Source organism: Cucurbita pepo, chromosome LG19 (assembly GCF_002806865.2).
Source record: "Cucurbita pepo subsp. pepo cultivar mu-cu-16 chromosome LG19, ASM280686v2, whole genome shotgun sequence".
Taxonomy (NCBI): domain Eukaryota; kingdom Viridiplantae; phylum Streptophyta; class Magnoliopsida; order Cucurbitales; family Cucurbitaceae; genus Cucurbita; species Cucurbita pepo.
Window position 1 is genome coordinate 5,211,044 of NC_036656.1, and position 25,954 is coordinate 5,236,997.

At 34.9% G+C, this 25,954-nt stretch overlaps 3 protein-coding genes across 6 annotated transcripts; all 3 read left to right on the top strand.

The window, feature by feature from the left end:
• Window positions 1-5,118: 5,118 nt before the first annotated feature.
• On the top strand, window positions 5,119-14,527 carry LOC111781464 (WD40 repeat-containing protein HOS15-like). Of its 2 annotated transcripts, none has more exons than XM_023662061.1 (14): window positions 5,119-5,388; window positions 7,172-7,317; window positions 7,422-7,806; window positions 8,258-8,352; window positions 8,499-8,545; window positions 9,067-9,217; window positions 11,080-11,143; window positions 12,764-12,922; window positions 13,007-13,128; window positions 13,353-13,427; window positions 13,629-13,682; window positions 13,771-13,844; window positions 13,932-14,006; window positions 14,105-14,527. In XM_023662061.1, exons 1-14 carry the CDS (start codon window positions 5,328-5,330, stop codon window positions 14,322-14,324), a joined length of 1,728 nt encoding a protein of 575 aa, XP_023517829.1. In that variant the 5' UTR covers window positions 5,119-5,327; the 3' UTR covers window positions 14,325-14,527. The 2 variants fall into 2 exon arrangements, with proteins under 2 accessions (XP_023517829.1, XP_023517830.1); XM_023662062.1 differs by lacking the exon at window positions 5,119-5,388 and adding an exon at window positions 5,497-5,633.
• A 3,144-nt stretch (window positions 14,528-17,671) lies between these two features.
• LOC111781210 (U-box domain-containing protein 4-like) lies at window positions 17,672-21,267 on the top strand. Of its 3 annotated transcripts, none has more exons than XM_023661683.1 (5): window positions 17,672-18,002; window positions 18,364-18,477; window positions 18,722-20,264; window positions 20,348-20,506; window positions 20,960-21,267. In XM_023661683.1, exons 3-4 carry the CDS (start codon window positions 18,876-18,878, stop codon window positions 20,408-20,410), a joined length of 1,452 nt encoding a protein of 483 aa, XP_023517451.1. In that variant the 5' UTR covers window positions 17,672-18,002; window positions 18,364-18,477; window positions 18,722-18,875; the 3' UTR covers window positions 20,411-20,506; window positions 20,960-21,267. The 3 variants fall into 3 exon arrangements, with proteins under 3 accessions (XP_023517451.1, XP_023517453.1, XP_023517452.1); XM_023661685.1 differs by having other exon boundaries at window positions 20,967-21,267; XM_023661684.1 differs by lacking the exon at window positions 18,364-18,477.
• On the top strand, window positions 20,970-24,506 carry LOC111781668 (U-box domain-containing protein 4-like). Its single transcript, XM_023662354.1, has 5 exons — window positions 20,970-21,108; window positions 21,803-21,879; window positions 22,862-22,939; window positions 23,085-23,912; window positions 23,994-24,506. The coding sequence occupies exons 1-5, from the start codon at window positions 20,970-20,972 to the stop codon at window positions 24,036-24,038; spliced, it is 1,167 nt and encodes a 388-aa protein (XP_023518122.1). The 3' UTR covers window positions 24,039-24,506.
• The last annotated feature ends 1,448 nt before the right edge of the window (window positions 24,507-25,954 follow it).

Sequence of the window (25,954 nt, forward strand, 5' to 3'; positions counted from 1 at the left end):
TAAAATTTATTTGATTTTTTAAAGTATGGGTAGAAGTTGTAAAAAAAATCATAGGCATGTGTTTTTTTATAATATTAATTAACAAAAATACAATAGTTGTTAAATTGAGTCGAATTTTTAAAATTTATATTTAATTTAATTTTTATGCCATAAAAAGTTTGAACCTACCCATGCAATCTTTAAATAATGCGTGGCGTCAATGATTAAATAATATTATTCAACTTAAAATTAAAATTTAACATAAACTCCCGTGATGTGGGCCTTTTTAAGTATTTTAAACTTTTAGCCCACTAATCAGAACTAAACACGTTAAGCCCATTAGAATATGGGCCTTTGGAAAAGTGGAGCACGTGGTGTCGGGTTGTCAAATGATGGAGGACCCGTAATTTGTCGGTAAAAATCGCATCCAGCTCCAGAGCTCCGATGCCGATCTCATCCAAAACGTTGTTAGTTTCAGAAAGGTATGAGCCGTTTGGACAATGGCTTGAGTTACGAGAAAAAGATATAGTATGCTCAAGATGAATATGGCTTGTTTTATTAGTGTTCATGTTTTTATCTTTTATTTAAAAACAAAAAAAAAAACAAAAATCATAGACTCTTACTATCGATTAAGGGAAAGCTATTCAAGAGCTCATAAGCCTCTAGAGAGGCTTATAGTGTACTTAATTGGAGGAAAGGATCTTGAGGATTATTGGAAGTGGGTTCCACATGGGATTGAGTGGAAACTCATGAGTTTATAAGTGATGAATACTATTCTATTAGTACGAGGCCGGAGAAAGCCCAAACCAACTTAACATAATAGCTTATGTCAAAATGGATATTCTCATGTTTAGAGTCGCGATTCCTAACCATGTTTTTTATCTTTTATTAAAAAAAAAAAAAACNTTTTTTTTTTTTTTTTTTTTTTTTTTTTTTTTTTTTTTTTTTTTTTTTTTTGTTAAGATTTTGTATTGCAATTACCGCCCAAACTCCCCCGAGAACATAGGGGAAAATACATTTTTAGTTTTTTGGGAAATAAATTAAAATAAATAAAAAAGTAGGAATATTATATAAAATTAAGCGTATAAAAAATCTAAGAATACAGCGATTCTGCACTTTCTATTGAGGGGCTATTCATTCATTCATTCTGAGCTTTTTTTTTTTTTCTTTTTTCTTTTTTTTTTTTTATTTGGTATGGGCAGAAACAAGGGTCTCCAGTTCTCTAGGAGGATTCTTCCAAGAAACAAGATTAAATTTAGAATTGAAAATTGGAATCTTTTACTGTGAATCACGAGCAATAAAAAAGGGAATTGATTCGAATTGATCGATATTTAAGTAATTTAATAAAATAGTCGTATTGACATCCACCAATTTAGAATATGGAGTAAATTGACTTTAGAGGGATTGAACTAAAATTGATTCCCAATGCTCACCAAGAGAGGAGAGGAAGAGATAGACCTCCAAACCACCACGTGGGAACCACCCTTTTTGGACCAACTTGCTTTCTCCTCGCTACCATNTTTTTTTTTTTTTTTTTTTTTTTTGCTCTTATTGTTCTCCTTGTATCTTGGATCTTGTCATCCATCTTTTTTTTTTTTCTCCTTTTCTTTTTTAAAAAATAACTCACTTTTTATTCTTATTTTTAATTGAACTAGTCAAATTCTCTTCATTGTCTTTTGACCCAACGGTTGAGTTTTGATAATCCAACGTGGAAAATACAACCAGTTTTGTAGGTACGGTCTACTTATCCTACATAAATTTGCGAGTCATCTTAAAACTATATAAAAAAAATAGCTTTATCATATAATTATTTATTTTTTTTTAAATTAGGTTTGTTTTCTCATATATATATATTTTAATTTAGATTTGTTCGGTGAATATTTGAACTTTTTATATTATTATTCTTTATGGTTTGATTTTGTTTTATATCAATTGGAGTAGAATGTACAAGAAAGAAAGCTTTTGCTCTATATGAAAGCTACCGTAAAGAGATAAGAATATTCGATAAACTATAGATTTTAAATAATAAATGAATAATCATTTACTTATAATATAGAATTGTTTGTGGTTTTGATAATGTAAATGTTGCAATTAAATTTTCTAATAACATGCTAAAATTTTTAAAAGATAATTATGAAGATCTTGAATATGTTATACCGCTCATGAATTTACTCTTTAAACTGTTAGAAATTTGGATATTCTGTATAGTATTTATATATAATCCAAAAGGAAATGTATTTGTTCATTGAAAGTAGAATGGAACCTTAAAAATGTAATACTTTTTAATGTATAATTTCAGACCAAAAAAAGTATTAAAGATTTTATAGATAAGTATTTAGTTTCAGATAAAATTGTTTTAAAAAGTAACTTTTAATGAATTTGAATTTAGTTTTTTTTTTAATAGACAAATTTATTTATGGCTTTAAACTAATTTTAGTAATAAATGGGAGAAAACAATAAATAAAAAACAAATGAAAAAATAAAAACCATTTTCAAAACAAATGAGATTTAATGGAACAACTAAAGGGATCATTAAAGAAGATATGAGAATACAAATTAAATCGATGAAAAGAAAATAGATTATTTATTAATTTCAATAAGAAATTCATATTTATAGTTTGAATTATTTAAAATAAAACTTTATGTATTATTTACTCTAGAAGTCTCGTTATATTGATTATTTCGGTAACTTTTAATTAACAGCTTTAATTAAATGTTTTCGTTTGTAGATGGGTGTCGCTAACAACTAATTCGATAGGCTAGGAAAGATATCTAAATAATGCATTTTTTTTATTTGAATATTTGAAAGTATTATTTAAATTAAAATATTAATTAGTTCAACTGACAAACAGGAACTAAAGTAAAATTCTTTTACAATATTGTTTTGGTAACTAAAATAAAATTTCTGTAAATTTAAAGAATAAAAATATAATATTCAATAACTAACTTTGAGTTACGTATAGATGAAGATATTAACTTTTTAGTCAAACATTCGAATTTTCAACAAATGCAATATTCTTTAGAGAAAAATAGGATCAAATAAGATTTTAACAACTAAAAATAAAAGTTGACCCAATAAAAAATAAAAATTTTTGCACGGCTAAATTTTGGAAAATTGGCTTTATAGTCAAATACGCTCTCCAAATAAGGGACCCACAGGAGAAAGCTTGTTCCACCGTCCATGGCCACCCATCAAAATATTCACCAAAACCTTATATAAAGTATAAAGAACCAGAAATTAATTCACTGCAAACAGAGAGATGCCAAACCAAATCCTCTTTTTCTTTTTTGGCTCTCGCCGAATCTAACATCCCCGGCGAATGGCCAACGTGAAGAGCTCCTCTTTACTTCTAATCGTGGCGCTAATCGCCGCCACAGGGTTCGTTCTTCTCGTGGATGGCAGACCGCTCCGATCTGGCTCAACAAATCAGAGCCACCCTATCAATAATGGCTCTGCTTTTGCCGAGAAGCCGGAAACAGCAGCAGCATCGCCGACGAGCAATTCCGATATCCACCAGAGTGGAGGCGGCGGCGGTGGCGGCGTAGTGTTTACGTTGGTGTCGGGACCGAGCAGGAAGGGTGCTGGACATTAAACCAAACATGAAGCATATTCTTTGCCCATTTCATATTGCCAAATCTTGGCTTTATACTTTTTGGGCTATGTACATGCAATTTTCTTATTGTAGAGATTTTTGTTTTTTAATTTTAGAAACTTTCCAAGATGTATATTTTAGTTTAGCTTTGTATAATAACTATTTTAGTTTAATCAATTGTCCCTTGATAAGTAGTTACATCGATGGATCATTTATATGTTAAAAGTAAAATTAAGATGAGTATACAAATAACTATCGTTGAAAGACAAAATTGCGATAAGTAGCTACACCGATTACGCCGCCTTCCCGAGCGTAGACTACAGCGTTGGCCCCTAAACTAATATACTCTTTGCCCATTAGACTTCGTTTTTGTCAAGTCGATTTGCTACTTTACCACAATCAACCACTCCAAGATCTAAGGTTTGATTATTCAAATTCCTCTATGAGTGAGGACAGTTTACAATACGATTTGCTTATCAGTGTGGCCACGTTGAAATTTTGTGACCATGCTAGTCTCGCCGAGTCTCAAATCCTATTTATTGGTATCGAAAGTGGAAACAAGATTGATTGCACTCATATGTGCACAAACATAAATTAAATAAAAATGATGCAAAAATTTACGAGAATAAATTCTCCTACTTCCACCGATGGTAGTCAGTTACTATAATCAATTGATACAAGTGTAGCTCTTAACACTATAAAATTCTTCCGAATTATCTCTAGCACATACAAATGACAATGATTTTCGATCTCAAAATAATACTAAATAATTTTTTATATAAACATAATAATATTTATATCATAATAAATTTAGATGAAAATGAAAGATAGAACCAAATAAACAAGAAATCAATTAAACAACTTAGAACGGTATTCGTACATTCATTCTTATTTGAGAAACAAGCAGGAGCTATGAGCATACGTAACCCTCTCAAATTTCTTCTACGTTAACGCCGTAAACGGCATGCTGGGTTAATTAAGTCGATGGGCCAACCGAGTATATGTGCTTTGAAATTCTGCCACAAACCACGGTTAACTCCGTTCTATTAACTAAATTCTAAATTTTATAAGCCTAAATTAATAATCCACTTTGTTTATTTTTTCAAACGAATTGGATAATATCCTAAATCTAAAATAAAATAAAGTAAATAATTTTAAAATTTTCAACTAGTATCTCATTCATTTGAATTATTCTATTATCATTAATTTTATATATTTTCTTTTTAACATTTACTAAAAATTAATCGATCAAATATTGGGTTAGTTTATTTTTAGTAAATGATTATGAAAAATGGTGGACTAAAGTATGACGAGTACTAATTTTATGAATAAGGATGGGGATTGTAATTTTTGGGGTAAAAAAAAAAAATTACAAAAATTAATTTTGCGGTCACGGGCTCCCACAGCTGTCAATGGCAGATCAACAAAGTAAATGAGGAGAACCGCCAGATGGCTGTATATCATTGGACGGTCATCTAAGCAGGGCACAGCGACGCCGCAGCGTAATGTCATTGACGGTTCTCGTTAACGCAACGCTAAGCCGTCGGTTCCCTGCTTTTTACGACTTATTCGGCACCCCGAAAGGCTGAAAGCGGCAGCTTCACCGGCTCTTCATCTCCGTTAACGTAAAGAGGATTTCCGTTTCTTTCTTCCTTCCAAGTGCCCGTACTGAAATTCTCTCTATTTCATCTGTTCGAGCTCGCCCGCATGATAGTTTAGCCTCTCTCCGGCCTCACAGCCGGCGTTTCTGCTGCAATGACGTCCATCACTTCAGTCGAATTGAATTACCTCGTCTTCCGGTACCTTCAGGAATCAGGTGGTTTTCATCTTTCTAGCTCCTTTTAAGTTTTTTGGAATTTTGTTTTACTTTGGTTGCTGCCTTTTGTTCTGTTGAGATAGATGGGGGAAAGTTTGGAATTCAAGCTTTTGTTATAGAAGGAAATATGGAGCTGATGTTCTTTTATTTAGAAACGTTCTACGAGGGCTGGTTTTCGAGCTAGCTAGGGCAAGAAATTTAGTCTTCGCGCAATAAAATTTGTAGATCAATGCAACTCTGGCAGGGTTAGGTTTACTCGAGCTTTCTGTTTCTTTCTTCTATTATTTGTTCTGCATACTTTGTGTGGTTCTGTTAGGTTTTTCGGTATTTTGATGTAGTGTTAATATGTGAGTTTTAGAGGGGGTCAGGCTTTGCATACGTGAGTGAAGCACTAACTACGGCTACGAGCCTAGCGTCCTTTCCTATTTGCTTCATTGGTGTGAACAATGGAAATAATCTAGGTAACCAGCGTTACAGACAATGGGTTTGTCATCCCTTTAAGTTCAGGTGGAAGGAAAAATGAGAGACTACGTACATGTTGATTTCATTTTCATACACAAATTACTTCGAGGTACTGAGTCTAGACAGTGGATAACCGAGAAAACTCTCGTATGGAATACTCGACTGTCCATCTGACACAACCAGAACCAAAGTATGAATGGATGGGCTTTAATGAGTAAAAAAAATGATATTAAATTGACAGTGTTTATTTTGTCGAGTGCCACAAGCCACAGATAAGAATCTGACCTTCTTTCAAACTAAGACCTATTGGAGTTCAGGGAAAAGAGAACTGAGAGATGTATGTTAGGAGGTAGTATGATGTGTTCATAATGATTTACAGGTGTTTTACCTTAGATGACTCAAAGTCTAGGCCCTTCTTGGTTTCCCTACCTCTCTAGTTGATCACCCAATTGGAAGGGAGTGCTTGAACCCAAAGTGCTGAATCAAATATGTTTGGATCTAAAAGGATAAGGAGTCAATTTGACCACCTATGTTGAAAGGGTACTAGGCCAATGATTGGAAGTGAATCTAGAATATGACACCTACCTTGCCCCCTCATCAAAAAGATTAATCCACCCTCTATACGTTAAAAATTTGTCAAGCTTGCCACACAGTGGACACACCGCATTTGAACACAAATTGGACCATTTAAATCTATCCTCACTAAGTGAGGGCCGAGGGTCTAAAGGCTCGCACTCTTTAAAGAAACCATTAAATATTTACGTAAACTTGATAACTTCCCTTGATAGGCTTTTCCTTAGAGAATTTAGTAACATTAGTCACCCACTCTCAAACTGGGAAAATGTTTTTAATTTAGTAACCTATACCTTGTGGCCAATACACTGCTGTGGGTCTTACCTGGATCCTCTGGTTTTGAAAATGAATGGTGATGGGAAAAGAGCCCCAAATAGCTCTCAAACTGGGAAAATGTTGAATATTCCATATATAGAATATCTTCTCCAGGACGCCCTTCCAATAAACTGCCTCTCCAAATACTTAAAATCTATCCTAAAGGAAAAACACCAGCGCCTAGTTTTTCTATAAGGTTTCTTCTTTTCATCAACTACTAACAATATGAATGTATTTAGGTCTCAATCCTGAAGATTAATTGCTTCTAAATACAAGTTTTTTATATAATTGCAAACATGTTTGGAAAATCCCGAGTCCATTGCTAGTTTCTCTCTGAAAGTTCATTTTCTGTTCATTTTGAAATTTTAACCAAATCTTATATCAAAGAAAGCAAATTCTAATATTTTCTTTTTGTTGTCTGTTTCTTTTTTAGGTTTTATACATTCAGCCTTTGCTTTGGGTTATGAAGCTGGCATTAATAAGTGTCCTATTGATGGAAATTTGGTTCCACCTGCTGCTCTCATTACTGTTGTACAGAAAGGGCTTCAGTATTTGGAGATGGAAGCTAACTTGAGTAATGTAGCACATCAATCTTCTTTTCCCTCCTAACTTTGTATACTTGTATTTAGTTAAGAATTATGCTGGCTTGCAACCTGAGAAAACTTTTGTGTTAATCTTGTCAGAATGACACAGATCTAGATGAAAATTTTTCATTCCTTCAGCCCCTGGACCTTATTACAAAAGATGTCCATGAATTGCGTCAAATAATCAAAGATAAAAGGAAGAGTTTACTGAAAGATAAAGATGTGGATAAAGAACTTGAAAGTGAACGTGGACGTGCAAGAGAGAAGGAACGACGTGAAAGTGAGGTTGAATGTGGGCGTGCAAGAGAGAAGGAACGACTTGAAAGGGAGAAAGAAAGACTGGAAAGGGATAAGGATCATGATAAGGATAGAGATAAAATAGAAAAGGAAAAGGAGAGAGAAAAGCAACATGAGGATCCCGATATGGTTATGGATCAAGATGAGAAGGTGCATGTGAACCAAGGAGAGGCTGGAGTTTTTGGAGGTATCTTTTCCTTCAGCGTTTTTCTTTAGTCCATGTCTGTATCCATGAAATTACTCATATATGTTGTTCTAATAGTGTGTTTGCTTTAATAGTATGTTTGTCTTTCCATTTCCTCTTCTTCTATTGTGTTTTTCAGATACTATCTGTTTTTCTTTTAAACTGTTTGACCTAATACATATCTTTTTCTAGACTGGTTATTTTGTCCTTGTGTATGTTTCCTACTTTTGGTTGGTGTAATAAGTGATCTGTGGGTTCATATGAAGTTGCAAGAATGTTTGAATTGAAAGGATAGTATAAACCTCTTTCTAGTGGAACTATTTTCTTTTGTTGCCTCACCAGAGGATGGGTTTTGTAGTTCCCCTTCATCACCAATGGTCTGAGCTCTTTCCACAGACAGACACTACAAAATTTTTTATGATTGAGCTTGTGTATCAACTGTTGTATTTCGTAGGACCAGAACCAATGGATATATCTACAACCTCAATATCCCAGTCCTGTGAAATTTCTAGTTCTGATGTGACAATTTTGCAAGGACATACTTCTGAGGTGGGAACAATTTGTTAGTCTTTATTTATTCTGTAAATTTTCTTCCCCCCAAAAGAATTGTTTGATATTTGATATTCTCCCTTATTCCCAATTTTTTCTATTCCAGCTGTATGCCTATGTGACGATCTGTTGCTTTCCACATCTAGGTTTGTGCCTGTGCATGGAATCCAACAGGTTCTCTTCTTGCATCAGGGTAGGTCCCTCTTTTCCGATACACACAAATATTTGAATTGTTTTTGCCTTTGAAATGTAGGGTTTATGTTTTAATGTCTCTTGTTATTTTGATCATCCTACATTCTATACCATCACCTGAATTTTTGTACGGTGAATCAGATTTCTTTTATGTAGTGAAAAATTGCGACTTGCAAGGGATGACATATTGTGTGTACTTTCATGCTTTTGTATAATTGAAGCAGGATGTTTGTTTTGAAAGTATTACTGGATTCATTTATTTAGTTGCAATGATTTTGTGGAATGATATCTCATGCTTAACTTTTTACCTGAATTATCGCTAGTTTGTACCTCATTGTAATGTGCTATGTCTTGAGTGTAACTGAAAAAAGGATACTTAATCAGAATGTATATATGAAATTTTTGTATAGTCTGATTTGTCTCCCTCCTAGATTAGCAGGATCGTATATTATGGTTGTCTTTTGATCATGAGGCTTCTATATTCTTTATATATTCATTTTTAGATTCTTACTTCAATTACAGCTCTGGAGATTCAACAGCCCGCATTTGGACAATAGCAGACAGTAGCAGTAGGTCGGGAGCTCAAAGTAGTCCGTTAAACGTGTTGGTGTTGAAGCATGTTAAGGGTAGAACTAACGAGAAGAGCAAAGATGTTACTACACTAGATTGGAATGTGAGTTTTTTTTTTGTGGACATTTTAAAAAATTGTTTACACCATGTTTGCTATTTATGAGCTCTCACCTCTAGAACCATCTACAGGACGCTAATAATAGGATGTCATTTTGTAGTTATTATCTTTTACAATATCTTCTGTGAGATTTGGGTGAGTGGCTGTGTTTGCTTATTTATAGTTGATTTTTGTAGTAATAATAATACTGTATTTGGTGCTATGGAGGGGAGTTCTTATCGACCCATTTTGTCCTCAGTCTTTTTAATGGTGCGTATGTTTTGCACCGAGTGTGCTGCAGCCTTCAAAAGAAATAAACCACCAACGTGGCTTTTCCCTTGTGCTGCTGCGGGGTATGAATTATTGCAAAATCGAGTGCACACATTTTTTTTTTTTGTTAGCAAGTCATGGATGTCTCTGTGACTATTAGTTTGGCCAAGTTTAGATCTGTGTAGTTTGGCCACCTTCAAAGAAACTACAAATACACGTTGGTGTGGAGAAGAAAAGTTGAGTAGTTTTCTGAAAAATGGCAAGAGATTTTCTCTTAAAAGTTGAGAAAAATCAGCACTCATCTTTCAAATCATGTTTAGGAAGGAGAAATATTAGAGTTAGTCCACAATAATTAACTCCTCAGAAGTTACAAGAAAATGAACTTCAATTTTATCTTGGTGGTTTTTAGGTTGCTAGCCCATGCTTTCTAGGTTTATTTTCAATCCAATATTCCTATTAATTCCTTCATGGCTGACAAAGAATGGTTGAACTTGAGTGTTGACTTTTTTGAGTTGGAGTTAGATGGCAAGTGGAGGCATAGTGGAAATTTTCACATGAAAATTGTGAAATGGTCCCAAAAGAATACTCATCCAAAGGAGGGAAATGGTGGTTGGATTTCTTTGAACAATTTTACCTTTACCTTACTGAAAACGATCTTGTTTTGAAGCAATTGGTCAACATTTTGGAGGTTCGGTCATTATTTGAAGTTAGAAAAAATATTTGTGGCTTCATTCCAACTAAGAATGAGGTAACAAATGAGAAGTTTGAAAAATTGTCTCTTCATTTTTGGGATATATATCCTTTAATTCCTTCAACACTGATCACGGGGACTTGTCAATTCTAATTTTACAAATTCGAATAAATTAAGTTATGATGGATGGAGGCTTTAGGTTGTCATTTGAGGATTTTGTGGCCAAAGATGTTGAGTTGAATTCTATTCCTTTGCATGATCAGTTGTAGAAGTCAAATGGTCTTTTCTTTAAGATGGCCTTCAGGTACACAACATTCTACATTTCCAAACCTGCATTCATGTTTCTAAAATGAAAAATAGACTTATTGAAGCCTACCCTCTCCATGATACCCGAAAGAAAGACTTCTCTGATCTCCTTGAAAATTCAGACATTAATTCAGACATTCTGAAAGAAGACTGTGTTTGGATGCTCACTTCCTTTCCAAAGTTACAACAACCTCTTTCGTAGCCTACTAGTCTTTTACTCTTTCAACGATCATTCTTCCAAGTTTAAATGTCACTTTAACCAAGGGTATCTTTAGCTTTCCCGCCACTAAGAATCCTATCTCGTCTCCAATTGTTTATGATATTGCATCTATTTAAACTATTTTGATGTTAATATGAGCGGTGAAGAATTTGAAGTGCATTTAGTTGATACAGAAGTTGATGAATTTTTTGTTGAAGACTCTTTTGCAGAAGCATTCGAAAGTTTTTTTTTTTTGGGTTGCTGATAAAAGGAATCTGTTAAATTCAATAATTTGTAAAAATGTGCACAATTATGTATTTAGGTTTGCATCAACAGCTGGATGTGAATACTTGGGGCTTTATTATGCTAATCATAACCCTATAGCTTTTTTCTGTCAAGTAGGTAGACGGGACTCTGCTTGCTACTGGTTCATATGATGGACAAGCTAGGATTTGGAACACCAACGGTAAGCTCTGTGATAAATTAGCTGATTAGATTTTTACCTTTAGGAGGTGAAGTATTATTAAGATACATGGAAGCCAAGAATTACGAACATGGACATCACATGGGCCATGGCACAAACGCATCAACATGCCTTTTTCTGAGAAAGTAGGACGTGAACATATTTTAACAAAGTAAAATTAAATAGAGCATTTGAACATTTATATAAATAGGCATCGAACTATTTGTATTTTAAATTATGACATTTATATTCAAAATACAAGATGAAAGAAAGGGTCCATATATACACACAAGAAGTTGAAGAAATCAAAAACCGATCCTTGTATCTTATAATAAAGGTTTGAAAAATTCTAAAACACAATATTTGTATAAATGATTCAATGAGTCGCAAGAAAAAGAATTGAATATCAATTAGTTTGTACAGTCTTTATGTTTAAAGAATTGAGTTCAACTGGTAGTGACTGTCCCCTAGTATTTAATATCCTACAGTTTTCTTTAGCATCAAAATGTAGTAGGGTCGAACCATTACTTTATGGAAATAGTTGAGGTGCTTATAAGTTGATTCCAATACCCATGGATTATTTTTCTGTATTTTAATTCTAGTCTTCATAGGCTAATTTATGTTAAGAAGAAAATACTAAAGATTAAACCCTCTCATTCAAGTGTTCGATAATTATTAGCATATAATACATTTTACATGGTCATTTGGGATCAAAACTAATAGGAAATTGTTTCTTAGCACAAAAAGGAAATGGCAGAGCTGCAGACTTCTCACCCCCTCTGGTTTGCCATAGACAGTTTCTTTCATCGGTTCCTTCGGTGGACTAGTTAGAACTTGTAGGAAAGAGATGTGATCTTGGATGATCCTAAGTTTCAGCTAATAACAACTCAACGTACTATTAGAAAGGGAACAGAGATGATAACAGAATGGATGTTCTGATGTAGAATATAGGTTGATAGAAGCTTAGATATAGGGGATGGAGGAAATTTTGGGAATGGAGAGGTTGGAAGGCTGCTACCCTTCGTACATTCTTTTGATATGAATACAGTTTCCTACATTTCCTCTGCTGAGTCCGTTATATTATAAGATCCCTTTAACACGTAGTATGTGGATGGCTAACTTGCCTAATAGAGGCTTCAATAATTTCACAGAAATATCCTTCACATATCGTCCAAAAGTATTTGCCAAGATCTGTAACTATTTCATAGACAGATCCTTCATCTACCTAACTATTCAAAGAGCAAAAGACATCATCATCAGTAACAAAATGAAGAAAAAGACAGTATCAGTAGCGAGTTAAAGAAAAGTCCAATATTCTTGGTAGTTGGTCCTGACCTAGTAACCCTCAATCAAGACCTTGATCACTATTTGAATTAATTAATTAAGGAACTATCCACTGCTACCTGTAAGAGGGTTTTCCTGCCTAACACTTCTAAACATTCTGAATACACACAGAAGAAGTTTTGATAGGGGAAGGAAATAAGAATTAAGACTAGCCTTGATGCAACACATCTATTAGGAATAACTTCTTTTTTAAAAAATAAAAAAATAAAAAACCTTTATTGAACTTTATTGCACTGAGTTATCTGTGCCTTCTGTTATGGTTGTATACATATGCTCTAGGCGAGTTAAGGAGCACATTAAGTAAGCACAAAGGACCCATATTTTCTCTAAAGTGGAACAAGAAAGGCGATTATCTTCTCACCGGAAGCTGTGACAAAACTGCTATTGTTTGGGATGTGAAGGCAGAGGAATGGAAGCAGCAGTTTGAATTTCATTCAGGTTGTATACAATATATTGAATGTTTTTCAAGGAAAAAGAATGCTTGCAAAAAGTTGTCCATAATGATGCTGTTTTTACATTTAGGTCCAACGCTTGATGTGGATTGGCGCAATAATGTATCATTTGCGACAAGTTCCACGGACAATATGATATTTGTCTGCAAAATTGGAGAGACTCGTCCTATTAAAACTTTTGCAGGACATCAGGTTCCTTTTTTCCCCGCTTCCCTATTTAAAAGGCTTGGTATTGCTGGTTGTTTATCTACTTGAATAGTGAGTTTTTGAATCTGATTGACTTTGGTCTAAATTCATTATTGAGTTCAGTGTTTTTTCTAGTTGTATTTCAAGTTTTGGAAGTATGTTGGTTACCTTTTCTTGGGGGATGACTAAAGTCTCTCGTTCTAGCTAATTTTTGTTTTTCAACTTTGCAGGGTGAAGTGAACTGTGTCAAATGGGATCCCACGGGATCATTGTTGGCTTCGTGTTCTGATGATATCACAGCTAAGGTTATTTGTATTGCCCAGTTTTGTGGCTCATTTGCACCTAATTTTTTAGTTGAATTTACTGTCTTTACTTTTATTTTTGAAATGAAGAACAAAGCAAGAAAAGGATGTGTTATACATGCCACTTGTTCGTTACATTCTGCTTGTATCTTGTTGTCCTGGAATTTTTTTTCCCAATTGTGTTCACCAGAAAGTTTGATGCAGATATGGAGTATGAAGCAGGACAAGTATGTTTATGATCTGAAAGAACACTCCAAGGTACTACTAGTGATCCAATATCATGTGCTTGAATTTTGTAATTTTTATGTCTTCCGATTAGAATATAATGTCAGAATCTTTTGTTCAGGAGATATACACCATAAGATGGAGCCCCACTGGACCGGGTACCAACAATCCAAACCAGCAGTTAGTGTTGGCCAGGTAATTAGCTGTGTGTGATGTTCTCTTGTTTAACCAATGATAATCTGTTCATGTGCCTGACCTAATATGGTTTTGCTTGTTTTATAGTGCATCATTTGATTCAACAGTGAAGCTGTGGGATGTAGAACAAGGGAAACTCATCAACAGTTTAAATGGACATAGGTACTATTCTTGATTGTAGCATCAAACATGCATAAGTTTTACACCTATTCTTCGGGAAATTTAGATTTGTGTACTAATTCAATTTGTTGAATCACCAGGGAACCTGTATATTCTGTTGCATTCAGCCCAAATGGTGAGTACTTGGCCAGCGGATCTCTTGATAAATCAATGCACATATGGTCACTGAAGAGCGGCAAGATTGTTAAAACATACACCGGTAACGGGGGTATTTTTGAAGTTTGTTGGAACAAAGACGGTGATAAAATCGCTGCCTGTTTTGCCAACAACACTGTTTGTGTCTTAGATTTCAGAAAGTGAGATTTTCAGAAGTTCCCATAGAGGATCAGCTTCATATATATATGTACTTTTTTATTACCATGTGCGATGTTCTCTAACCTAGACCTTAGACTTAACTCGTCAATTTATATTGTTCGACAACAATCCTTCTACAATGTTTTAAACCTTGTGTACAGCATTTGTAACTGCGGTTAGAAATTCTCGAACTTTTTATTGTTTTTTAATCCCTTGTAACAATTTTACCTCTAGTGATTTTATGATTTCAACTTCATTCGCAGGTTCTTCACAATCTTGTTGGTCGTGCTTGGTTGAGTACTACTCTATTGAACTGAAAAAAACGAGGGATTACTATTAAAAAAAATAATTACTAATTGACACAGGTTGTACTCTTTCACAAATTTGTAATTATATTTTCTGTAATTGATATCTCATAATAATTCATGAAATTATACTACACGTTTGGTCATTTCCATATTTAACTCATTGAGAAAGTATTTTTGAACTTAATTGAATAATCAGTGAACTTAAAATAGTACTTATAAATGGGCCTAATATATTGCACAGGCTCGTACGGATCTCAGACCACAGGTCAATCAAACCACAAACATTGGGCTTGTATTCCTTGTAATGGGCCTCATCTATACCACTCATTTATAACATAATAAATTATATCTTTTTTTCTTTTTTGTTCAAAATATAAATGGTGAGAACATAATAATAGGTTCTAAAAACAGTAGTTGTGCCTAAAAAATGGATGGTTCTATTATTCAAATAATCAATTTTCATTCTCAAATATCAAAATTTAAATGAGTAAAGTTAAAAATTTTAATTAGTTTTTGGTTGGGTGGGGAGAGTATTAATTATAGTAATTAAATAGATTAATTGCATTAGGTCCACTGATTGATAAAGAGTTTTGCAATTATGCATTTGTTCCAATAAATCCTATTAGATAGTTTATCAATGTAGTTTTATAAAAATTGAGAGTAAAAGGAAAAATATACGAATGAACCGAGATCACTTTATAATGAAAATAATCTTTGCGATCTAAAAAAAATTGATAGTTAGTATTTTTACTTTTACTAATAAGTTGTGCCGATGACTCAGTTATAAGAACTTCAAAACTAATTCTTTTTAGCTTTGAGCCATTATTCTAAATTGAGTATCATAAAATCATCCACGTGTGAATAATTTTTACTATTAATTTTAAAAATTTAAAGTCAAAGTCAAAGAGAGATATTAATTTTTTTTAAAAGACTCTTTCATCTTTATTAATCAACATTAATTAGTAGGTAAAATATTCCTATTTATAACTTGACGTATATAAGAGGTAAGAAAAAGAAAGAAAGACCTTAGTGTTTATAATGTTTTTTTATATCATAAGAAATGGACAGAAAATTATTCCTATGTAAAAAATAAACGAATTATATATATATTTATGACAGAAGATTATTCCTATGACAAACATATTTTAAGGTTAATTATATATATATATATTAAACTACCATGCAGTTTGGAGAATTTAAATTGATAGTTATAACCAAACCCTCTTATCTTTCTTTGAATTCTCGCTTTGGTTGTAATGGCCGTTGATTCTCAGCTTTCATCTCCTCTCGCCCCGCCCGCTTCCCAGATGGATGCCAAACTCCGTTTCATAGAGGACATCACTAAAAAAATACTGACTCGGTTCAGGAAAGGGTGCTGGCTGAGATTCTGACCAGGAACGCTCACACCGAGTATCTCAACCGCTTCCAGCTCAATGGAGCCACCCACCGGGACACCTTCAAGTCCAAAGTTCCAGTGGTCACTTACAAGGATCTCCAGCCCGACATCGAACGTGTCGTTAATGGTGATCGCTCCCCTATTTTTTCATCCCATCCCATTTCTGAGCTTCTTACCAGGTCAAGTTAACTTTACTTTATTTTTCTTTGTTGAATCTTTTAGATTCATAAATGGGGTATTCATTTTGAACATCCAATTTGCAGTTCTGGGACATAGCCTACACCATCCTACCCAACATGGCCTACTTCCAATTCCTCCCATACGACACGTCGTCCTCTCCAATTCTCTCCCCACCTCGACTTGTCGACCTTGCTGACGTGGAAATCGGGAAAAAGTACGAGCTAGTAATCACTACCTACGCTGGACTCTACCGTTACCGAGTCGGTGACGTTCTCCAGGTCACGGGGAGGGTTCTGTTGTTGGGTTGTTTTTTTTAATTATTAAAAAAATCATATTTATTCACAATACACGTACATAACTAAAATACCATAAAGTTTAAATATCGAACATTTATAAGTCAAAACGCATCACTAACACTTGTTACAAACGTTGATTTTTTTATTATTTTTAAAGTGAGGTAGGTTTATGTTGGGTTGTAACATTGTTTTTTGGTTACCCCACAAAAAAAAAATGTCAACCTACAACCAAACAGAATTTTTAGTTTTTCAATAGTTTAATCTAAACCAGCTCGAAAAAAAATATAACCTAACATTTATGGTTTGAGTTGAGTAATACTGAGAATTATTGAGAGTGAGTCCCACTCTAGTTAATTTAGTGAAAGATCCTGAGTTTATAAGTGAGGAATACTATCTTTGTTAGCATGAGACATTTTGGAGAACCCAAAGCAAAGCTACGAAGCTTATGCTCAAAGTGAACAATATCATACCATCGTGAAGAGTCGTGATTCCTATCAAGTAATTCCGATTGGTTGAATTATCTTATCATACGAACATTCTTAAATGTAGTTCATTCTTAATTTGCAAACACTACGAGTGATTTTCCATTTTTTATTTTTTTCAAAGACTTTATAACATTGAACAAAGAAGGATCAATGCAATTGTTTGTAGCTATGATCTAATAAAAATAAAATGTGTATTTACAAGCTCATATAAATATTAGTAATACGTTTGAATCTATACAATGGGAGGTATAATGAAAACATTTATAAAAAAAGAAGAAATAAACAGAAAATATTACCGCACAAATATAATGGTTTTTTTTGGATCAAGCTGGGCCCAGCCCACGGCTATAATGGGCCTCATCTGACGAGAGATTTATGGATTGTTATTTAATAAAAAGAATATTAATGTTGGTCAAATATCACAAGTTGGTCTCTAATATTATATTTATATTTATATTAAATTTAAAAAATAACAAATAAAAGTCCCTTGTTTTTTTTACAAGTTGTTTTGAAAGGAAAATAGGAAAAAGAAATGGAAATGGAAACGTAAATGGTCTGTTGCCAGGTCGTTCAGTTGTATGGACGCGTGGCGGGAGCGCGAAGGGTAGATAAGGGAGCTGTTGAGCGTTTGACTTGGTGTGGACCTAATAAAGCCGAAGCGTATACGATTTAGTGCAAACCATCCCTCATTTACACGGAATATGAACGCGTTGAAAATACCGTCAACGATGCTCCTCTTGCGAGACAAGGGAATATCTTCCAGGAGGCCTAATCACATTTCTCGACATCGAAAACAAATCAAATTCAGAATCGTCTAAAAGTTTCTCAAACGATTCATAGTTTTCCTGATTCCTTACTCTAATTCTCTTCCTGCGAGACCAGGGAATTTAAAAGCATAACCAATCCATTCAGTCGCACGGGAAGGAAGAAGCTCAATTCTTGCGCTTCATGCTCTGCACTCTGCGCCAACTCCGTGATGGCGGCTACTAGACGCGCTTAGCTTTTCTATCGTATTCCAGGTAATTTTCTCTTCTCCTTCCTCGTAGTTTTGGTTTTTTTTTCCCATTTGATTGGTTGTTTTCTTTCATTTCTTTGGAATTGGTTTATCCTACGCCTTTCTTGTCTTATCCTCGAGTTTCGGATCATTTGTACTGTTGTTTCCTATGATGCTTCTGATTGAATCGAATATCCAAAATTGTGTTTCCTCGTAAACTTTGGTGTTGTTGTAGATGGAACCGTAGTTCTCTTGTAAAGAAGAAGAAAGTGGATCTGAGGCATGAATCGCCGTTGGAACGGATAATTAAATTGGAATACACTTCTAATGAAGTCTTAGTTAGCGATGCTTGCTTCTGAAAACTGCTCTCTCTTGCATTTCTCTAGGTCATAGAGAATCGTTAGTGTTCCAGGTCTTTAGATCAAACAGGGACCTGTTCCTGCGGCTAGGGTCTACGTACGAACAAGTTTCTGTTTGTAGTTGGCTCAACATCTCTCGAGGTAGTGAGGAATTTCATTTTTTTTTTCCTTTTATTTTGAAATTACTAATTGAGTTTTTGCACGTATTTTCTGGTCCATTTCCTACTTATTTTGCTTTATTCTGGCGAGAACCATCCGTCGATGACTATCAAATCTCATTATGCCGGCTTGGAATGCATGTAGTTGGTTATGCATCTTTATATTGAATTTCTAGTGAGAAATGATTTCAACCTATGACTCCTCACCTCGTTTTAATGGATTGCAGTTATTTTCCCAGAATAGGGAGGCACGTGCATGTGCAACTATTCACCATAATTAAATGTGTGCTGAAGGATCAATAAGAGAGTGTTGGACCAAATACAAAGTTGTTGGTGAAAATTCTAGACAAACTAAGCTCGAAGTTAAACCAGCAGGTTCTAATGGAAATTATGACTCTTGAAAAGTTGAAAGAGAATGATGAACGAATTCAAAGTACAGGAGAAGCTGAACATGTTGATGAAATGCATCTCAGAACTCACAGGCATGAACATATAATTACAGTAGAAAAATCCCGAAGCTGCAGCCCAGTTCCAATAGTAAACACTAATATAATATCAAATTTCAGCAGAAAGGTACAAATTTCAAGTTTGTATGGGGGGTTGCCAGTCACAAGCTCAGAAGATCCTCCCAGTTGCATGTCCAATGAAAAATCTCAAGTTCATGATGGTGTTTTCTCTGACTCCAATGCTAATCCTACTTTTGCACAAATTATATCTAGAGAGACAACTGACACCGCTTCACCTGTGTTATCAATTGGACGAGCAAGTTTCACCAGGGATACTTCTGAGAAAGTAAGATCTGAGCCATCAGTTTCTGTGACTCAATCCCTCTCACAAGTCGAACCCCAATTTCCACTCAGATTGTCTGTGGAAAGAAAAAGTGGTATAATTGGACAACAGCCACAGAAACTTCCTGAAGTTGTTTGTTCTTCTGAGATTGAGCCCAGATCTGATTTAGGAAGTGCTGAAGCCAGAGTTCAGAAGTTGGTCGAGAACTTGAATAGCAATTCACTTGAAACTATTAGAGCTGCAATAGCTGAACTCCGAAGTCTTGCGAAACTTAATACTGATAACCGGATTATGATTACAGAACGTGGAGCAATCAGCTTTTTGGTTAAATTGCTATATTCTACAGATGCAATAGTTCAAGAGCATGCTGTTACAACACTTCTCAACCTATCAATCTATGAAGACAACAGAATTGCCATTGCTCAGGCCGATGTAATTGAACCTCTAATTCACGTCCTTGGTACAGGAACCCCTGAAGCTAAGGAGAACGCAGCTGCCACTTTCTTTAGCCTTGCTATGGTGGAGGAAAACAGGGTAAAGATTGGGAGGTCTGAGGCCATTGGGCCTCTGGTTGAACTACTAGGGAATGGGACTCCAAGGGGAAGGAAAGATGCAACAACTGCATTGTTTTATCTGTCTATGCTTCCAGAGAACAAGGTCAAGATTGTGCAAGCTGGAGCTGTACAGCATCTTGTGGAGTTGATGGATCCATCAATTGGAATGGGTGACAAGACAGTTGCTGTTCTAGCAAATCTTTCTACAATCCAGGAGGGGAAGGTTGAAATTGGTAGGGGTGGTGGGATCCCTGTGTTGGTCGAGGCTATTGAATTGGGTTCTGCTAGAGGAAAAGAGAATGCAGCAGCTGCACTACTACGGATCTGCTCATCCTCTAATAAATTTTGCATCATGGCTATCCAAGAAGGAATTATCCCACCCTTAGTGGCGTTATCTCAATCTGGAACTACGAGGGCCAAGGATAAGGTACTCACTGTCATAGGTTCTGTTCTCCTATAATTTCAACTTTGAAAAGTATTATTAATTCAAAATTAAACTTGTCATTGCAGGCTCAGGCACTGCTTAGCCTCTTCAGAAAGCATGTGCATAGTAATGTTGAAGAAGTCCACTAATCTTGAAGTATGTGTGACCGTCCGTGACATAAACCCTGGATGTCGCTGCTGTTGAGGGGGCATATAAATTTTCATGCCACAATAGCGCTACTTCAGGTACCTGTGTAGAATATTTTCTTGATTTGCAAATAGATGATGGAAATGCAATAAAACTCATTAAAAAAAAAAAAAAAAAAAAGAGTAAAAAGGCCAAGCAATTTTCAACTAAAGTTTCAATTTGATTGTTTCATACTTGAAATTTTCCATCTAGATGTATTGAATAAAAGACTTACTGCCTGTAATTTTGATCTTTTGGGTTAGCTCGTGAATCATGTATATCATTAAACCCAATACTTTTTAGAACTGAAGAACACAATTGTACGACCTATAGAATATATCATGTTCAAGTAATGTCGTTGATCCCAATAATCATCCGGCTTGGATTTTTAGTTTCCAACTACTGGGTTACATTAATAGATGACATGGATCAATTACTTCATTGTAATTTCCCTTTAATTACTGTGTACTCCACAATTACTGGGTAGTTAAATTTATGACATCTTGTTTTAGGAGGTAGCTGATGGTTGCTGTGCCTATAATATCAAGAACTAAGAAGATGAGCAAGAGCAGAACCCTAAGCATCAACAGACAGCAACTGATCCTCCATTATTTGATGCTATGTCAACAGTATGAATACTCAGTCAGACAAGAAGGGTGCTGTATCACTAGCCAATATTTGGATGTAAATCCATTAGGAATGCTTTTCCACTAAGCTTGTAACTTTCTAAACTAGTCTTGCCTGATTTCGATCCATTTTAGAATCTAATTTAAATAATTTTTATGTAAAATTCAGAAATCAAAACAGTTCGTTTAAATTACTTTCTTTTTATTATTTGTCCATTTTTTTAAAATTACTTATACGAAATTTTAAACATGAAAAAAAAGGTTCCTAAATTAAAAAAAAAAAAAAAAACACAACGATTTTTAAAACAAAAATTTATGTTATTTAATTGAATAAGATAATATTGTGTAATTTATTTCAAAATGATATTTTTGTGATAGACCAATAAAAAAAGTCACGGATTTTGTGGGTGTGACTGAATGTTGCATCAAGTCGTTTTTCATGCTTGGTTACAAAAATAAATATCCTACTAAAATTTGATGAATTCGGAGCTCCATTTTTAGATTAAAATAGAGAAATGGAAGATAACGACAAAAACTCAAATCCTTAAAAAAATCATAGTGTGGTGGAGGTGGTTGCCTCCGAATTCCCTCCGAGAAATGGCGGCATCTTACCCACCATAAATAATCAACGATCACATCCAATGGTATATCTGTAGCCGTTTTTCAAGAAAAAAGTTTAGAAGCTGGTATGAAAAGGGCATTCAGAAGAAGGGGAAGAAGAAGACTAAGACGAATTTCAGGAAGTCATCATAAAAAGTTCTAACAACAAAACATTCTCCCTATTCTCTGGATTTCGTTTGATTTGGGTATTTCTTAGGAATTTCTTTACCTTCGTCTTGTTTTTCTTTTCTTTTCTTTTCTTTTTTTTGCAGTTTTTCCCTCTTTTGTTATCTGCTTTGGCTGCGTCGAAATATGAACTTCATTATCTCAAAATCTTATCTATGCTGCTATAATCGAGTCGTCAAACGTTTCGTCTGATATGTTTTTGAAACGCGAGAAAATTGATTCTGCTTATGGACGTTTCTTTTCTTTTTTAGAATTTTAATCGTTGATGTGAAGATAAGATGAGTTTGGGACTACTTGATGTTGTTTAGATATAATTACCATAGGAGGTAGTAGGTGAAGAAACATTTTAAGTAAGTTGGAGTTGGGATTAGCTGTCCTTATTTGCTATCTCTTCTGATGATTTCCGTGCTATTGCGGATAAGTACTCCATCTGTTTGATTGCACGTTTCATTTATGTGAATGATATTCTGGGTTCCAGAGATAGAAATTTTGATTCTGATTCTCTCCCTCGCTCTGGGTTAGGATCTTTCTAATTTTTAATTAGGTGTGATGGTGATGTCAGGGTTGAAAGTGCGTTTGATTTGGGTCTTTGTTTTTTCTGATAAGAAAAAGAAAAAAAAAAACTATAACCAAAAGGCTGTTAGCAAAACTGATCGAGGAATGGATTATGATATTCTCAACTTCATATTTTCTTGACTTATTGATTGATGATTTATGGGATCTTTTAGAAGAAAAGTGTTTTGAAACGTTATTAAAAGTTGAAGAAGGTATGTGAACTTTGAAGCTTTATTCGAGAAAGTTGTTAATTCGTAGTAGTTTCATATGATGGTCTCTACTCTACAATTAACGAATACGAGACTGTAATTTGTAAATTACAAGTTCAAGACTGGTTTCTTCGTGCTTTCATTTGCATTCCACTTGCTTGTGGATTCTTCATAAACTGCTTGGATACTAGACCTCCCTCTGACCAAGCTATTCCTTATTCTTCACTTGTTATATCAGACAACAGGTGAGGGAAGCAAAAAATCAAAGCTACCAAGTGGCAGTGGGCTGATAGCTAACACTAAGGATACTTGGAAGGTAAAATCCGAGTCATCGACTGGCGCAACTTTGATTGTACTGCTGAAGGGAACTAAAAATCTTACCTCAAATGTTGATCACAAAAGCTCAAAGTTAAATATCTGAAAGATTTGTTCCTGAAATGGTTTCTTCTCCTGTACTAAAGGTTAATGCTGATCACACATGCACCAAAGCCATAGTTGAAAAGTTGGTCGAAGACTTGTCGAGCCATACACTTGAAACTCTAAGGACTACTACAGCTGAACTGCGGTTGCTTACCAAGCTTAATGCGAAAAATCGGAGGGTGATTTCGGACTGTGGGGCAATTAGCCTTTTAGTCAATTTGCTAAACTCCACTGACGCACAAGTTCAAGAGAATGCTGTTACAGCACTTGTGAACTTGTCAATTGACAATAATTGCAAAATTATCATTGCTCAGGCCAATGCAATTGAAGCTTTGATTCACGTCCTTCAAACTGGTAGCCCAGAGGCAAAGGAAAACTCAGCTGCTACTCTTGGTAGTCTTTCAGTATGTGAGGATAACCAGGTTAAAATTGGGAGGTCTGGGGCAATAGGGCCTCTGGTTGACTTGTTGAGGGATGGCACACCTCGAGGAAAGAAAGATGCAGCCACTGCTCTGTTTAATTTGTCATTGCTTTCCGAAAACAAGGCTAAAATTGTGGAGGCTGGATCTATCAAGCATCTTGTGAAGTTGATGGATCCAGCTGCTGGAATGGTTGAGAAGGCAGTGGTTGTTCTGGCAAATGTTGCATCAATAGATGAAGGGAGGATTGAAATTGTACGCGAGGGTGGTATTCCTTTGTTGGTTGACGCTGTTGAGTTAGGTTCTGCCAGGGCAAAAGAGTATGCAGCTGCTGCATTATTGTGGCTTTGTGCAATCTCCAGTAGGTTCTGCATCATGGCAATCCGAGAGGGAGCTGTCCCACCATTAGTGGCTTTGTCACAATCAGGCACAACAAGGGCCAAGGAAAAGGTACATGACTATACTGAATTGTGTTTTCCATGATTCCAAATTCACAATAGATTTTAAAAAGGAAAATTTGGCCACTTGCAGGCTAGGGCACTACTTGGCTGCTTCAGTAGAAATAAGCTCGTATGAGAATGCTAAAAGTCTGGAAGTGACTAATTCTTAAACAAGGTTTGGCTGTTTCCATTGCGTTCATGGTGTACGATAGGATTGCTGTTAGGATAGAAATGGAAACATTAATGTGTATTAAGAGAATATTAGTATTTAGCTAAGGAGTTGTTAGTGGAGTTTGGTTATAAATAGAATGAGTCTTGAAGGGGCAATTGTTTAGTGTTTAGGCTTCAGTGATACCTTGAGACAACAGAGGTTTTAGTACTTCGAATTACTCAGGTTATCTTGCAGTTCTTCTATCTTTTATATTTCAGCATATTCGGGTTTTATCAATGTATTTACGTTCAGATGTTGCGTACATATGGGTTATTGCTCTGTAATTACTGGTGCAAAAAGAAAAGAAAAACGAGGGTATAATAAAGGAAGGATAGTTTTTATTGTTTCATGTTAAAAAATTGGTATTCCAATGTACAAGACGAAGGATTTGTTGTTGTTCTGAGCTTTAGGATTTCTCTGTCTCTCTCTCTTTTTTGTTGGTATTTGCATGTATTTTTTTCTTCCCCTTGTCCCATCAAAAAGGTTTTATGGGTAACTTATTTATCTAAAATTTCAAGCACCAAAATGAACACGAGCTGATGTGCTTGTGCATCTCGATCCTTGTCGAACAGATCTTTCAGTGTTGACGATTCATCTTCCTGATGAAGCATCAGACACAAAGTATTATTTTTTATTGCTTTTAGGGAGAAAAAATTCACCTAATTCTGGAAGCCCTTTTCTGTTTGATTCTATGCCACTATATATGGACTTATCAGAGAGCTTCCACTTGAATGGTCTTAGCTTTAATATGTTTCAGTCTGATTCAATGAATTTATTTGTTCATCTCACAGACACACTTACATTTAAGAAACTGCAGGGGAAAAGGAATTTTATTCAAGTGATTGAAAAGTGAAAACATGACAGATTTCAAGGGAGGAAAATTAAATGAAAAATAAAATCAAGGGCATTTAGATTTTCCCTTGGAGTTCAACTTGTCTCTGTAGCAAGGACATTCTGACTTGTTTCCATAGGTTCCAGAGGGCACACACTTACATTGTTGGCAGCAGAGTCCACAATACTTAAGACACCTGTCCTTCACCCCTGCATTCAAACATCTTGCCCCACATTTTGAATCACAAAAACCTTCCAAAAAAAAAAAAAAAAAAAAAAAAAAGGAAAAACAATAAATCAGTTATTCTCTTGGATGAATGAAGGGTTATATCTTCATTGCTAATAGTATTGATATTAATGGTAAAGCATTTGTCTTACTTGGAGCATAGGTTGCAGAGGAATCAGCAATGGCATGTTGGAGGAGGAAGGAGCTCAGAATCAATGAAACAAGAACCAAACTGAGAGAACCAGACTTCATCTTTCTCCTTTTGTTTTAAGGTTAGTGTTCTACTGACTTTTCATTACTTTCTATCTGATATTTATAGACTTAGTAAGTGGAGGACTGGAATGAGAGAGGGAGGAATAGGTCCGTAAAGAATTGAAAAGTGGGGCTTGAATCAGTTGGATGACCCATGAGGGAAAGGCATGGAAAAATGTTTTAAGAATGGTTTACAGCTCGAACTAAAGTGTAAAGAAGCATGGTTTAGGTANTTTTTTTTTTTTTTTTTGTATATGTTCCTTAGGAAGGTCACTAGCAGCTTCTTTTTGTGTCCTTGTGCAGTGTATTTTATGGGGGTAATGGGAATGTGTTTCTGATGTATTGATCTGAACGTGGATTAGTTAGGAGGCTTTCAATCTATCAAATGCCCATTCAACTTATTGAAAATAGAAATCTTTAGTGATCAAATTTGAAATGAAGTAAGCTTTAGGGATGAAAACTACATTTTTTCCTGTTCTACAAATCTGAATTTGAACCCTTTTTCTGTTTGGAAAAGAGCTTGAACTAATTC

Excerpts from the sequence above, each read along its gene's own strand:
- LOC111781464 (XM_023662061.1), top strand. The coding sequence starts at position 5,328 with ATGACGTCCATCACTTCAGTCGAATTGAATTACCTCGTCTTCCGGTAC. Across the intron at positions 12,923-13,006 it reads GCAGTTTGAATTTCATTCAG|GTCCAACGCTTGATGTGGAT; the intron begins GTTGTATACAAT and ends TTTTACATTTAG. Across the intron at positions 13,428-13,628 it reads CTGATGATATCACAGCTAAG|ATATGGAGTATGAAGCAGGA; the intron begins GTTATTTGTATT and ends AGTTTGATGCAG.
- LOC111781210 (XM_023661683.1), top strand. The coding sequence starts at position 18,876 with ATGGAAATTATGACTCTTGAAAAGTTGAAAGAGAATGATGAACGAATT. Across the intron at positions 20,265-20,347 it reads CTACGAGGGCCAAGGATAAG|GCTCAGGCACTGCTTAGCCT; the intron begins GTACTCACTGTC and ends TTGTCATTGCAG.
- LOC111781668 (XM_023662354.1), top strand. The coding sequence starts at position 20,970 with ATGGTTGCTGTGCCTATAATATCAAGAACTAAGAAGATGAGCAAGAGC. Across the intron at positions 22,940-23,084 it reads ACACTAAGGATACTTGGAAG|GTTAATGCTGATCACACATG; the intron begins GTAAAATCCGAG and ends CCTGTACTAAAG. Across the intron at positions 23,913-23,993 it reads CAACAAGGGCCAAGGAAAAG|GCTAGGGCACTACTTGGCTG; the intron begins GTACATGACTAT and ends GGCCACTTGCAG.